At 45.2% G+C, this 13160-nt stretch overlaps 1 protein-coding gene across 2 annotated transcripts; it reads right to left on the bottom strand.

Moving 5' to 3' along the window:
* Window positions 1-9924: 9924 nt before the first annotated feature.
* Window positions 9925-12574, bottom strand: LOC112071591 (centrin-3-like). 2 transcript variants are annotated; one of them, XM_024139029.2, is made up of 5 exons: window positions 12441-12574; window positions 11701-11836; window positions 11470-11584; window positions 10920-11130; window positions 9925-10557 (listed from the first exon to the last, which is right to left on the bottom strand). In XM_024139029.2, the coding sequence occupies exons 1-5, from the start codon at window positions 12458-12460 to the stop codon at window positions 10482-10484; spliced, it is 558 nt and encodes a 185-aa protein (XP_023994797.1). In that variant the 5' UTR covers window positions 12461-12574; the 3' UTR covers window positions 9925-10481. The 2 variants fall into 2 exon arrangements, with proteins under 2 accessions (XP_023994797.1, XP_023994798.1); XM_024139030.2 differs by having other exon boundaries at window positions 10939-11130.
* Between the last annotated feature and the right edge of the window lie 586 nt (window positions 12575-13160).

Here is a 13160-nt window from a genome sequence, read left to right as displayed (position 1 = left end):
CAAAGGGAGAGGAGAGGAGGGCTGAGGGAAAAGAGAGGAGAGGGAAAGGAGGGCAGAGGGAAAAAGAGGGAAGAGGGGAAAAGGGAGGAAAAGGAGGGCAGAGGAAAGAAGGGCAGAGGGAAAGAGGCAGAGGAAAGGAGGGCAGAGGGAAAAGAGGGGAGGAAGGAAAGGAGGAGAGGGAAAAGAGGCAGAGGAAAGAGGCAGAGACAAGAGGTGCAGAGGGGAAAAGAGGCGAGAGGGAAAGAGAGAGGGAAAGAGGGCAGAGGGAAAGAGGAGAGAAAGGAGGGCAGAGGGAAAAGAGAGGGAGAGGAAAGGAGGGCAGAGGGAAAAGAGGGGACAGGAAAGGAGGTCATGATGCAGTACTTCATCACTCCTCTTGGGTCAAATAGCCTTACACAGCCTGGAGTGTGTGTTGGTCTACGTCCTGTGAAAAACAAATGATATCCCACTAAGCGCAACCAGATTGGATGGCGTATCGCTGCAGAATGCTGTGGTAGCCATGCTGGTTATGTCCTTGAATGTAAATAAATCACTGACAGTGACTGGAACCACACACGAAAGATAAATATAAACATATATTTATGTTTCATTGCATGTGAAGCCTGTGTATTAACTTAGCATCAATTGTACCATTCTGTCACTTTCCATTATTAAGATCGTAATCAGAGACTTGATAGCCGGACAGAGGTCAGATAGAGTTCAGACGTGTGATTTGCCTTGTGTCAGCAGTGACCCAGTCTGCTGGCAGGCCGAGGGGCCGTGGAAGTGCTTTCATCACCGAGGCTCACAGAACCTTTACGGCTCAGCTGCATACACCTGGTTAGAGGCTGAAATGGTTAGGTTGGAGGAGCATAATGCGTGACAATACACTATTGTGTTCATTAAAGGCTCTCACTGTGCCAGGCCTAAACGTTATGCAGGTGTTTGAAGATGGCTTTTAATTAAATTTTACTCACTGTGTTAAAGTAGTAGCATAACACACGTACTTTTTTATTATTGGTAAAGTAAGTTTTGAGTACTCTCTACATATAACCACGTCACAGATACTCTATTCACGTCTATTCCACGTGGTTCACATAGTTTTAAACTACCCTCAGCTTTCGCTTCCTTTCTGCCAGCCGGCAGCTTCAGATAGCAGCTGCAGGCGATAGATAACAGCCAGCTGAAGTACGGGCTGGTGGATAGATACAGGGCCGGGTGGTATAGGATAAGGCGGAGCGGATTAGATAAAGGGCGGTGATAGAGATAATAGGGCTGGGATAGATTACAGGGCCGGGTGAGAATAATAGGCTGGGCGGATGAGATAACAGGGCCAGTGGAGAGATAATAGGGTGGGTGGATAGATACAGGCCACGTGTGGATAGATAACAGGGCCAGGTGAGAGATAATAGGCTGGGTGGATGATACAAGGGGGCGGATAGATAACAAGGCGCGGGTGGATAATAACGGGCGGCGATAGATAACAGGGCCGGTGGAGAGATAAATAGGGCTGGTGGTGGATTATAACAGGGGCGGGTGGAAGATAACAGGGCCAGTGGAGATAATAGGGCTGGTGGATAGATAACAGGCCGGGCCGGATAGATAACGGGCCGGGTGAGAAGATAATAGGGCTGTGTTGGAAGATAACACGGGCCGGGCGTGGAGAGATAACAGGGCCGGGTGTGATAGATACAGGGCGGTAGAGTAACAGGGCGGTGGAAGAGATAACAGGGCCGGGTGGATAGATAACAGGCGCGGTGGAGAGATCAATAGGGCTGGGTGGATAGATAACAGGGCGCGGAGAGATATAGGTGGGTGGAGGAGGCATGGATAAAGGGCGAGACTTCCAGGCAGGTTGAGACAGACTAGCAACGTCACAGTCACCATCCATCTGTGGGAATCTGAAGCACTTGCATACACATGTTTGAAGTACAATAACCAATAGCTACTGTAGTAGGTCAAAGCTGATTGTCTGTAAAACCTTGTGTAGAGATGGGTGGAGTAGGAATTGTGTGCTCTGTGATTTCCTTTCTCAGACCAATCCCTACTTGTGTCGTATTGGACCGATATTTAAACACGTCACTCCCTTTGGTAGGCACAGAGGTAATATGGCTGTGGAACCATCCACCCACTCAAGGGGTATCCTTTGGTTCGGTGTATCTAGCTCGTTCCCCACAAACCGTAGAAGGGGGTTTTCTCTCTCTAATCCCTGCATTCCATCCTGTTCTCTCGAGTAGTTTACTACGTTTAAGTGATCGGGGCAGAAGGAGGCAGCTGTCAAAGGGAGAGATGAAAGGGGACGGTTGCACCATGTCACAGCAGAGAAGACCCTCCTTTACACTCCCCTCTTTTCCCTCTGCCCTCCTTTCCTCTCCTCTCTTTTCCCTCTCTCCTCCTTTCCTCTCCTCTCTTTTCCCTCTGCCCTCCTATCCTCTTCCCTCTTTTCCCCTCCTCTCTTTTTGCTCTGCCCTCCTTTCCTTCTGACCTCCTCTCGTCTTGCTGTTTCCCAACCCCCCCTCCTCTCTACCCTCTTCTGTGGGGGGCCACAGAGAGCAGTAGTGCTTGTAGTGGATTAATCAGTGAAGAGAATCCCTGTCTGTACATCACAATATTCCCCCAGCATTATACAAGCTGTAAAAGTGTAAAATGCCAGTTACCGGGACAATGGCAAGTACCTACAGTACATATGTTTAATTCACTGGAGAATGCATCTGGTCTGGGGTAGGGGTTGTGGGCTAGGGTTGAGCTGGTGTGTTGGGTTAGGCTGTGGGGCCCTGTAGGGTTGGACTGGGACCAGCAGAGAGCCCTGTGCTGCGTGTTTGGGTTGGGCTGGGGCGTTGGTCCAGAGATGAGATTATGTGGGGTAGGGCTGTGGCTCCACTCCTCAGAGGACAGGGTTACTGTGAAAGCCATGAGCATGTGAAAGCCATTGCCAGGTCGCAGTTGTAAATTAGAACTTGTTCTCAACTAGCCTACCTGGTTAAATAAAGGTGAAATAAAATGTGGAAACGAATCTGCCTTTACCAAGTTGCCTGGCATAGATCACAGTCCACGCTACGTCTGGGTATTTCACCAGCTGCTCGCATCTCATCCAGTCAATGAAAAACCCATACTTCTAAGTACAGCTCAATTCATGCACTCAAGTGGACACATACACACACTTCTAAGTGCAGGAGGGCATCTCAACAATGAGCAGGAAACCTTTGAAGTGTTCGCTCTATCCTGGGTCAGTCATAACAACAGACTGGAATAGCCATCAAGGACACAACAGGTGGATACACACTGACATGACATGGCTACAAGCTGGGGCTGAGGGTATACGGGCCAATTTCCAGGACAAAGTTTAAAAACCTATTCCTGGAATAAAATACACTTCCAATGCAGATTCCAGGACTGGGTTTACAGTTCCTTCCCTTCACTTTTACTTCTTTTTTTTTTATCTTTTTTTTTTACTTAAGATTCAAATTGATTTAATTGCAATTTTTCTACACAAAATACTCTGTTTAAAGTGGAAGAACTTTTAATTAATTTCTTATTAATGGAAAATATAACACTAATTTATCTGGATTAGCCAAGTATTCAACCCTCTGAGTCAAAACATGTTAGAATCACCTTAGGCAGCGACTACAGTTGTGAGTTTTTCTGGGTAAGTCTCAAAGAGCTTTGCACACCTGGATTGTACAATATTTGCACATTATTCTTTTAAAAAATTCTTCAAGCTCTGTCAAGTTGATTGATGATCATTGCTAGACAGCCATTTTCAAGTCTTGCCATAGATTTTCAGACCTTGCCGATGACAAGCATACTCATAATATGATGCAGCCACCATCATGCTTGAAAATATGATGAGTGGTACTCAGTGATGTGTTGTGTTGGATTTGCCCCAAATATAACACTTTGTATTCCGAACAAAATGTATATTTCTTTGCCATTTTTTGCAGTATAACTTATTGCAAACAGGATGCATGTTTTGGAATATTTTGATTCTGTAGAGGCTTCCTTCTTTTCACTCTGTTATTGAGGAGTAACTACAATGTTGTTGATCCATTTTCAGTTCTCCTATCACAGCTATTAAACTCTGTAAGTGTTTTAAAATCACCATTGGCCTCTTGGTGAAATCTCTGAGCGGTTTCCTTCCTCTCTGGCAACTGAGTAAAGGATCACCCACCCTCCAGTCACCCAAGTCATAGACTGTTTTCTCTGCTACTGCACGGCAAGCGGTACTGGAGCGCCAAGTCTAGGACCAAAAGGCTCCTTAACAGCTTCTACCCCCAAGCCTTAAGACTTTGTGGATTTGTTGTGGAATTGTTAGGTTAGATTACTTGTTGGTTATTACTGCATTGTCGCAACTAGAAGCACAAGCATTTCGCTACACTCGCATTAACATCTGCTAACCATGTGTATGTGACAAATAAAATGTGATTTGTTTTGATTTGATTTGCTGAACAATTAATCAAATGACCACCGGACTGTTTACAATGACCCCCCCCACTCCCTCTGCTTCTACTTACCCCGGCCTGCTAACTTTAACGCTGTGTCGCCCGTGTGCTAGCGTAGTAATGACTACACCGTGGCTTCCCTGATCCATCTATTGCTGTTCACTAGACCATATGATCACTTGGCTACATAGCTGATGCCTGCTGGACTGTTCATTTATCACGGTACTCCATTTTGTTTATTATTATTTATTTTTATCTGTCGGCCCGAACTCAGGCCCAGTGTGTAGTTAACCGACCCTCTCTGCTCATTCATCGCCATTTTACCTGTTGTTGTTGTCTTTGTTGATTAGCTGTTGTCTTACCCGTTGTTGTCTTAGCTAGCTCTCCCAATCAACAACTGTGACTGCTTTATGCCTCGCTTTATGTCTCTCTCAAATGTCAATATGCCTTGTATACTGTTGTGTAGGATAGTTATCATTGTTTAAGTTTACAGTGGAGCCCCTAGTCCCACTCAACATGCCTCAGATTCCTCCTTTGTCCCACCCCCCACACATGCGGTGACCTCACCCAGCATAATCAGCCCATCCAGAGATGCAACCTCTCTTATCATCACTCAGTGCCTGGGCTTACCTCCACTGTACCCGCACCCCACCATACCCCTGTCTGCACATTATGCCCTGAATCTATTCTACCACGCCCAGAAATCTGCTCCTTTTATTCTCTTAACCCAGGCCCTGCGTGTCCCCAGGCACTCTCATTTGTTGACTTCTGTAATCGAAAAAGCCTTGGTTTCATGCATGTTAACATCAGAAGCATCCTCCCTAAGTTTGTTTTACTCACTGCTTTAGCACACTCCGCCAACCCTGATGTCCTTGCCGTGTCTGAATCCTGGCTTAGGAAGGCCACCAAAAATTTGGAGATTTCCAAACCCAACTACAACATTCTCCGTCAAGATAGAACTGCCAAAGGAGAGGAGTTGCAATTTACTGCAGATATAGCTTGCAAAGTTCTGTCATACTTTCCAGGTCTATGCCCAAACAGTTCGAGCTTCTAATTTTAAAAATGAATCTCTCCAGAAATAAGTCTCTCACCGTTGCCGTCTGTTATAGACCCCCTCAGCTCCCAGCTGTGCCCCGGACACCATATGTGAATTGATAGCCCCTCATCAATCTTCAGAGTTCGTTCTGTTAGGTGACCTAAACTGGGATATGCTTAACACCCCGGCAGTCCTACAAGCTAAGCTAGATGCCCTCAATCTCACACAAATTATCAAGGAACCCACCAGGTACAACCCTAAATCCGTAAACATGGGCACCCTCATAGATATTATCCTGACCAACTTGCCCTCCAAATACACCTCTGCTGTTTTCAATCAAGATCTCAGCGATCACTGCCTCATTGCCTGCATCCGCTATGGGTCCGCGGTCAAACGACCACCCCTCATCACTGTCAAACGCTCCCTAAAACACTTCTGCGAGCAGGCCTTTCTAATCGACCTGGCCCGGGTATCCTGGAAGGATATTGACCGCATCCCGTCAGTCGAGGATGCCTGGTCGTTCTTTAAAAGTAATTTCCTCAGATATAGCCCTTGGTTCACTCCAGACCTGACTGCCCTRGACCAGCACAAAAACATCCTGTGGCGGACTGCAATAGCATCGAATAGTCCCCGCGATATGCAACTGTTCGGGGAAGTCAGGAACCAATACACGCAGTCAGTCAGGAAAGCAAAGGCCAGCTTTTTCAAGCAGAAATTTGCATCCTGTAGCTCTAACTAAAAAAAGTTTTGGGACACTGTAAAGTCCGTGGAGACCAAGAGCACCCCCTCCCAGCTGCCCACTGCTCTGAGGGTAGGTAACACGGTCACCACCGATAAATCCATGATAATCGAAAATTTCAATAAGCATTTCTCTACGGCTGGCCATGCTTTCCTCCTGGCTACCCCAGCCCCGGCCAACAGCTCCGTCCCCCCGCAACTACTTGCCCGAGCCTCCCCAGCTTCTCCTTCCCCCAAATCCAGATTGCAGATGTTCTGAAAGAGCTGCAAAACCTGGACCCGTACAAATCAGCTGGGCTAGACAATCTGGACCCTCTATTTCTAAAACTATCCGCCGCCATTGTTGCAACCCCTATTACCAGTCTGTTCAACCTCTCTTTCATATCGTCCGAGATCCCTAAAGATTGGAAAGCTGCCGCTTCAAAAGGGGGAGACACTCGAGACCCAAACTGTTATAGACCTATATCCATCCTACCCTGCCTCTCTAAAGTCTTCGAAAGCCAAGTTAATAAACAGATCACTGACCATTTCGAATCCCACCGTACCTTCTCAGCTGTGCAATCCGGTTCCGAGCTGGTCACGGGTGTACCTCAGCCACGCTCAAGGTACTAAACAATATCATAACCGCCATCGATAAAAGACAGTACTGTGCAGCCGTCTTCATCGACCTGACCAAGGCTTTCGACTCTGTCAATCACCGTATTCTTATCGGCAGACTCAATAGCCTTGGATTCTCAAATGACTGCCTCGCCTGGTTCACTAACTACTTCGCAGACAGAGTTCAGTGTGTCAAATTGGAGGGCCTGTTGTCTGGACCTCTGGCAGTCTATTGGGGTACCACAGGGTTCAATTCTCGGGCCGACTCTCTTCTCTGTATATATCAATGATGTCGCTCTTGCTGCGGGTGATTCCCTGATCCACCTCTACGCAGACAACACCATTCTGTACACATCTGGCCCTTCTTTGGACACTGTGTTAACTAACCTCCAAACGAGCTTCAATGCCATACAACACTCCTTCCGTGGCCTCCAACTGCTCTTAAACGCTAGTAAAACCAAATGCATGCTTTTCAACCGTTCGCTGCCCGCACCCGCCCGACTAGCATCACTACCCTGGATGGTTCTGACCTAGAATATGTGGACAACTACAAATACCTAGGTGTCTGGTTAGACTGTGAACTCTCCTTCCAGACTCATATTAAACATCTCCAATCCAAAATCAAATCTAAAATCGGCTTTCTATTTCGCAACAAAGCCTCCTTCACTCACGCCGCCAAACATACCCTAGTAAAACTGACTATCCTACCGATCCTCGACTTCGGCGATGTCATCTACAAAATAGCTTCCAATACTCTACTCAGCAAACTGGATGCAGTCTATCACAGCGCCATCCGTTTTGTTACCAAAGCCCCTTATACCACCCACCACTGCGACCTGTATGCTCTAGTCGGCTGGCTCTCGCTACATATTCATCGCCAGACCCACTGGCTCCAGGTCATCTATAAGTCTATGCTAGGTAAAGCTCCGCCTTATCTCAGCTCACTGGTCACGATAACAACACCCACCAGTAGCACTCGTTCCAGCAGGTATATCTCACTGGTCATCCCCAAAGCCAACACCTGCTTTTGCCATCTTTCCTTCCAGTTCTCTGCTGCCAGCGACTGGAAAGAATTGCAAAAATCACTGAAGCTGGAGACTTATATTTCTCTCACTAACTTTAAACATCAGCTATCTGAGCAGCTCACCGATCGCTGCAGCTGTACATAGTCCATCTGTAAATAGCCCACGCAACTTACCTCATCCCCATATTGTTTCTATTTAATTTTCTGCTCTTTTGCACACCAGTATCTCTACTTGCACATCATCATCTGCTCATTTATCACTCCAGTGTTAATCTGCTAAATTGTAATTATTTCGCTACTATAGCCTATTTATTGCCTACCTCCTCACGCCATTTGCACACACTGTATATAAACTTTCTTTTTTTCTATTATGTTATTGACTGTACGCTTGTTTATTCCATGTGTAACTCTGTGTTGTTGTTTGTGTCGCACTGCTTTGCTTTATCTTGGCCAGGTCGCAGTTGTAAATGAGAACTTGTTCTCAACTAGCTTACCTGGTTAAATAAAAGGTAAATAAATGTAAAGATATAATAATAATGTTTTGTACACTGCTGCTACTGGCTGTTTATTATCTATGCATAGTCACTTCACCCCTACCTACATGTACAAATTACCTCAACTAACCTGTCCTATATACAGGCTGTATATAGCCTCGTTATTGTTATTTTGTGTTACTTTCTATTATTTTTTTTACGTTAGTTTATTTGGAAAATATTTTCTTAACTCTTCTTGAACTGCACTGTTGGTTAAGGGCTTGTAAGTAAGCATTTCACGCCAAGGTCTACAGTTGTTGTATTCGGCACATGTCACAAATAAAGTTCGATTTTATTTGAGGGTAGGGCTCCCGAGTGGCACAACGGTCTAAGGCACTGCATCTCAGTGCTAAAGGTGTCACTACAGACCCTGGTACGATTACAGGCTGTATCACAACCGTCCGTGATTGGAGTCCCATAGCATGGCGCACAATTGGCCTAGCGTCGTCCGGTTGGGGTTTGGCCGGGGTAGGCATTCATTGTAAATAAGAATTTGTTCTTAACTGACTTGCTTAGTAAAATAAAAAGTAGGATTGGTGCCTAGAGAATGACAGAAGTCTCTAGTGGCCAAAAGGCTGTGCTAGCATCGATAGCGCCATTGAGGGCTTCTACCATTTAAACTTCATTGGCTGATCCCTCATGGTGACCCTGTTGGAGTCATGTCCAACCGGGTCATCAGGAGGGATCAGTCAATCGGGAAGAAAATGTACTACTTCAAAATGGAGATTGCCTCAATGGCGCTGCCATGCCGTCACAGGCGCTATAATGGCACAGATACAAAGATGAGTCCTCTATCTATCTCTATGGATGGGTGTTAAATGTCCCCCCTTGCATTGACACATGCTCAGCTGTTCGGTAAGGGCAAACTGTCCAGCCAGAGAGTCACTCAGCAGCAAAGACACACACGAAGACACTCGCACACACACACAAAAAGTCCAGAAAGAAACCGCCCCAGAAACTCCATCTCCCTCCTGTGGGCTACACACACATCTGTCCTCAGAAACCTCAAACCCTCCAATTACAGGGAGGAAACTCCAAGAATCCTCCACCCTGTCATCATCTGATTGGCTGGGGTCATTACCTAAGCAAACTGGGTAATCAAACACAAACCAGAGAAAATATCCAAACCCTCCTAAAACACGAGACCAACTATGGAACTGAAACTCTTCATCTAAAACCAGCCTGTCTGGGGTTTTGGATGAAACCAAAATGAGAGGGAGCATTCTGCTGTGAGACAGTTGATCTCTCAGTATCATGTCTTTCACTGTATAAGCTCTCCAACAAGACTTCCTTTCAATTTCAGGTTTATTGTAACTCATCTTTCCTTAACAGCTATGATAGATGATGTTACAGGGGTTCTTGCCTCACTCAACAGCAGTGGGTGTATGGTAAGTAAATTCATTCTCTTGTCCAATGCAGTGTTTGAGATATACAACACCTCTCTCTAGTGATTAAAAGTCACAACAGCAGACAGTCACATACTGCCAGATAGACCAACATGTTGCATCAGTATGAAGTCTGCACTCTGCACCCATTTTGTCAAGAGGTTACAGACCATAACAGAGGTTAAGAGCAGACATCAGTCAATTTGGTTTATTATGTAAAATAAATAACACAAACAAACAAGGTAATAATCAAATAAAATGGTCTATTAAACTACAAAATGTGGGAGTGTATAACCTGTTTGTATTTGCTGTTTAAACCACCATCCAGAAATACTATTGAAAACTGAAGTTTACCTGGAATGTTTCAGAGAGATGACCTGTAATATAACCTCTACAGTTTTCTATAGGGAACAAACATAAATCACAGCAAGCAAATATTATTTTTTGGGGAATACCATTTGCATTTGAAAGAAAGGTACTAAAAATAAAAGAACATACACTATCTATGGTTGTAGTTGGATCAGACTTAAAAAAAACACGTTTCAACAAAGACAAGAACCAAAGCAGTGCTACTGGGCCAGACGATGAGTCCAAATAGTCTACAGTGGCTTCCTTACCTCCTCTCCTTCACCTGGCCAGATCTTTTAAGTCAGTTTAGATGAAGGAAAGGAGGCAAGGTAACCTCTCCAGCAGTTCCTCAGTGACCTGGGGGACCCATCCATCCCACAGTGAATCTACAGCCTCAGCCTCCTAGCCAAGCTCCCAAAGCAGCTGCTCACTAATCAGGAGTCTCCCGTCATTATGGAAACAAACTCCTCCTGGTTGACTGGGAGAAAGAGAGAGAAAACTTTGTTTTGAACGCTGAACGTCACTTTTACATTTTAAATTGATGGTTATTCAGCTGAATGTGTGCGAGTGTGTGTTAACGAGTAAGTGTGTGCGCGCATGTATGCCGTGTCTTCTCCCTGTGTGTACTCACTCTCCCTGTGTGTACTCACTCTCCCTGTGTGTACTCACTCTCCCTGTGTGTACTCACTCTCCCTGTGTGTACTCACTCTCCCTGTGTGTACTCACTCTCCCTGTGTGTACTCACTCTCCCTGTGTGTACTCACTCTCCCTGTGTGTACTCACTCTCCCTGTGTGTACTCACTCTCCCTGTGTGTACTCACTCTCCCTGTGTGTACTCACTCTCCCTGTGTGTACTCACTCTCTCCGTCTCCATCTGTATCGAACTCATCGATCATGCTGCGCAGCTCCTCATCTGTGATGCTCTCTCCAAGCTCTCTGGCCACACGTCTCAGGTTCCTCATGCTGATCCTCCCTGAGTCGTCATCATCAAACAGCTTAAAGGCCTTCAGGATCTCCTCCTTCGGGTCCCGCTGTAGCATACGGTCTGTCACTGAGACAAATAACATGGATAAACACACAGGGTTAAATTCAGTGAATCGAGTTGACATGATCCCTTACAGTACAGAGAAGCATGTCTGCTCTACATATCATATTTTGTCCAATCAGAGATCATTCAGGGTCCCTACCTCTTCCACGTGGGTACAATAGACAGGGAAGAGGTAGGGGGGGGGGGGGGGGGGGTTATGAGGGGGAATACAGGATGAGTAGAAAGTGTGTAGCATTAATAAAGGCACACACCAACAAAAGGAAAGTACACTAATATTAGGCATGGAACTATTCCAATTGTGTGTAATTATACAACATGAAATTAAACACAGCAGGAACTTACCGACTTCATTAAAGTCATCAAAAGTTATTTTGCCATTGCCTTCTCTGTTGTAATCTTTTAATATCTTCAGCACATCCACTTTCTTCACCTCAAAACCCAGAGCTCTCATTGCCACCTTTGGGTGAGAGAGAGGAAGAGAGTTAAGTATGATACTTTTACTGTCATATTAGACAGCAAAGGGACACCAGAATACTAGTAATTTTATAAGGTAACTTGTAGGTAGACGTTTACCTTGAGTTCATGGTAGTCTATCTCTTTGTCTTTGTCTGTGTCAAACAGCTCAAACGCCTCTTTGATTTCAAGCTTTTGCTCCTCAGTCAGCTCTCTCCTCTTCTTCCGCTTGGTTTTATCCACTGCCAGCTCAGTCCTGAACATCAGTGTCAGGTGTTGTGTCAAAACAAAGAAATAGCATAGATTGACTATAGACACGATGAGTTAGTCGATGAATCACTTAGTCACATGTACATATTACCTCAATTATCTCGACTAACCGGTGCCCCCGCACATTGACTCTGTATCGGTACCCTCTGTACAGTATATAGCCTCGCTATTGTTATTTTACTGCTGCTGTTTAATTATTTGTTACTTATATATTTTTTTAATGACTTAAAACTATACAACTTCTTAAAGCAGTGTTGGTTAAGGGTTTGTAAGTATGCATTTCACTGTAGGTGTACAACTGTTGTATTCGGCGCATGTGACAAATAAAATGTGATTTGATTTGGAAATACTTCATTGCGAATACAGACACATCTTACACTGTCAGGTGCTAAGGTTGACCAACACAGTTGGTTACTAGCTAACAATAGCTAGCTAACTATCAAAAATATATAACGCTAGCTAGATATAATCGCTAACTCGCAACCATTGGCAACAAGGAATCTCGCTGGTTTGTGCTAGTTTGTTTCACAGTTCTTGCTAGGTAGTAATCCAATCGTTTAAATACTGTGCTCGAATAATAAACAAAATACCTTAAAGACAGACTCATCATTCAAGTTGTGCTATGTAGACCTAAAATGTCAAGAGAATCCGACCAAAACGTGAACCGGTAACAGGCACAAGATAGTTTGCAAAATCACAACAAACCACCTTGTAGCAAATCCGTTAGTCCGCGCCTGTTTCGTTGATCCTCATTGGATGCTACATCATTGCTCCGCTACAAAGTCACCTTTGATTCGACAAAATGAAATATCGCGGTGCTGCACATTTTCCTCCCGAAAAGACGTCCCGAAGTGCTTGTTACACTCTCTGCCCAGTAGAGGGTGATGCATGTCCATATTGACAAGAGAGGCAGAGACCAGTGATGGAAAATACTCATGCATGAGATCTGTTTCACAGTCTTTAGACCCAAGTGAACCAGGAAAACTGGTAGACCTACATGTGAGCTATCTTGTGCCTGTTACCTGCTGTTCACGTTTGCGATGACAAGACAACAGATGACGCCTCGGGTAGCATAGTGGTTAGAGCGTTAGGCCAGTAACCTGAAATGTTGCTTGATTGAATCCCGAGTTGACATGGTAAAAATATGTCAATCTGCCCCTGAACAAGTATTTATACCTGTGTTCTCTGTTTGTCTGTTGCCTGTTCGTCTCGTTTGTCAAGTCAAGTTTGTCAAGTTTTCCCAGTCTCTCTTTTTCTCACCCTCCTGGTTTTGACCCTTGCCTGTCCTGACTCTGAGCCCGCCTGCCTGA

The sequence above is a fragment of the Salvelinus sp. IW2-2015 genome, unplaced genomic scaffold (assembly GCF_002910315.2).
Source record: "Salvelinus sp. IW2-2015 unplaced genomic scaffold, ASM291031v2 Un_scaffold1653, whole genome shotgun sequence".
NCBI lineage: Eukaryota > Metazoa > Chordata > Actinopteri > Salmoniformes > Salmonidae > Salvelinus > Salvelinus sp. IW2-2015.
This window is presented reverse-complemented; position numbering and strand designations above follow the sequence as displayed.

What these genes read in the sequence shown, in the direction of transcription:
- LOC112071591 (XM_024139029.2), bottom strand. Translation starts at nt 12,460, where the DNA reads ATGATGAGTCTGTCTTTAAG. An exon ending in TAGACTACCATGAACTCAAG is followed by an intron (nt 11,585 to 11,700) that starts GTAAACGTCTAC and finishes TCTCACCCAAAG; the next exon opens with GTGGCAATGAGAGCTCTGGG. An exon ending in AGTGAGTACACACAGGGAGA is followed by an intron (nt 10,558 to 10,919) that starts GTGAGTACACAC and finishes TCTTTCTCCCAG; the next exon opens with TCAACCAGGAGGAGTTTGTT.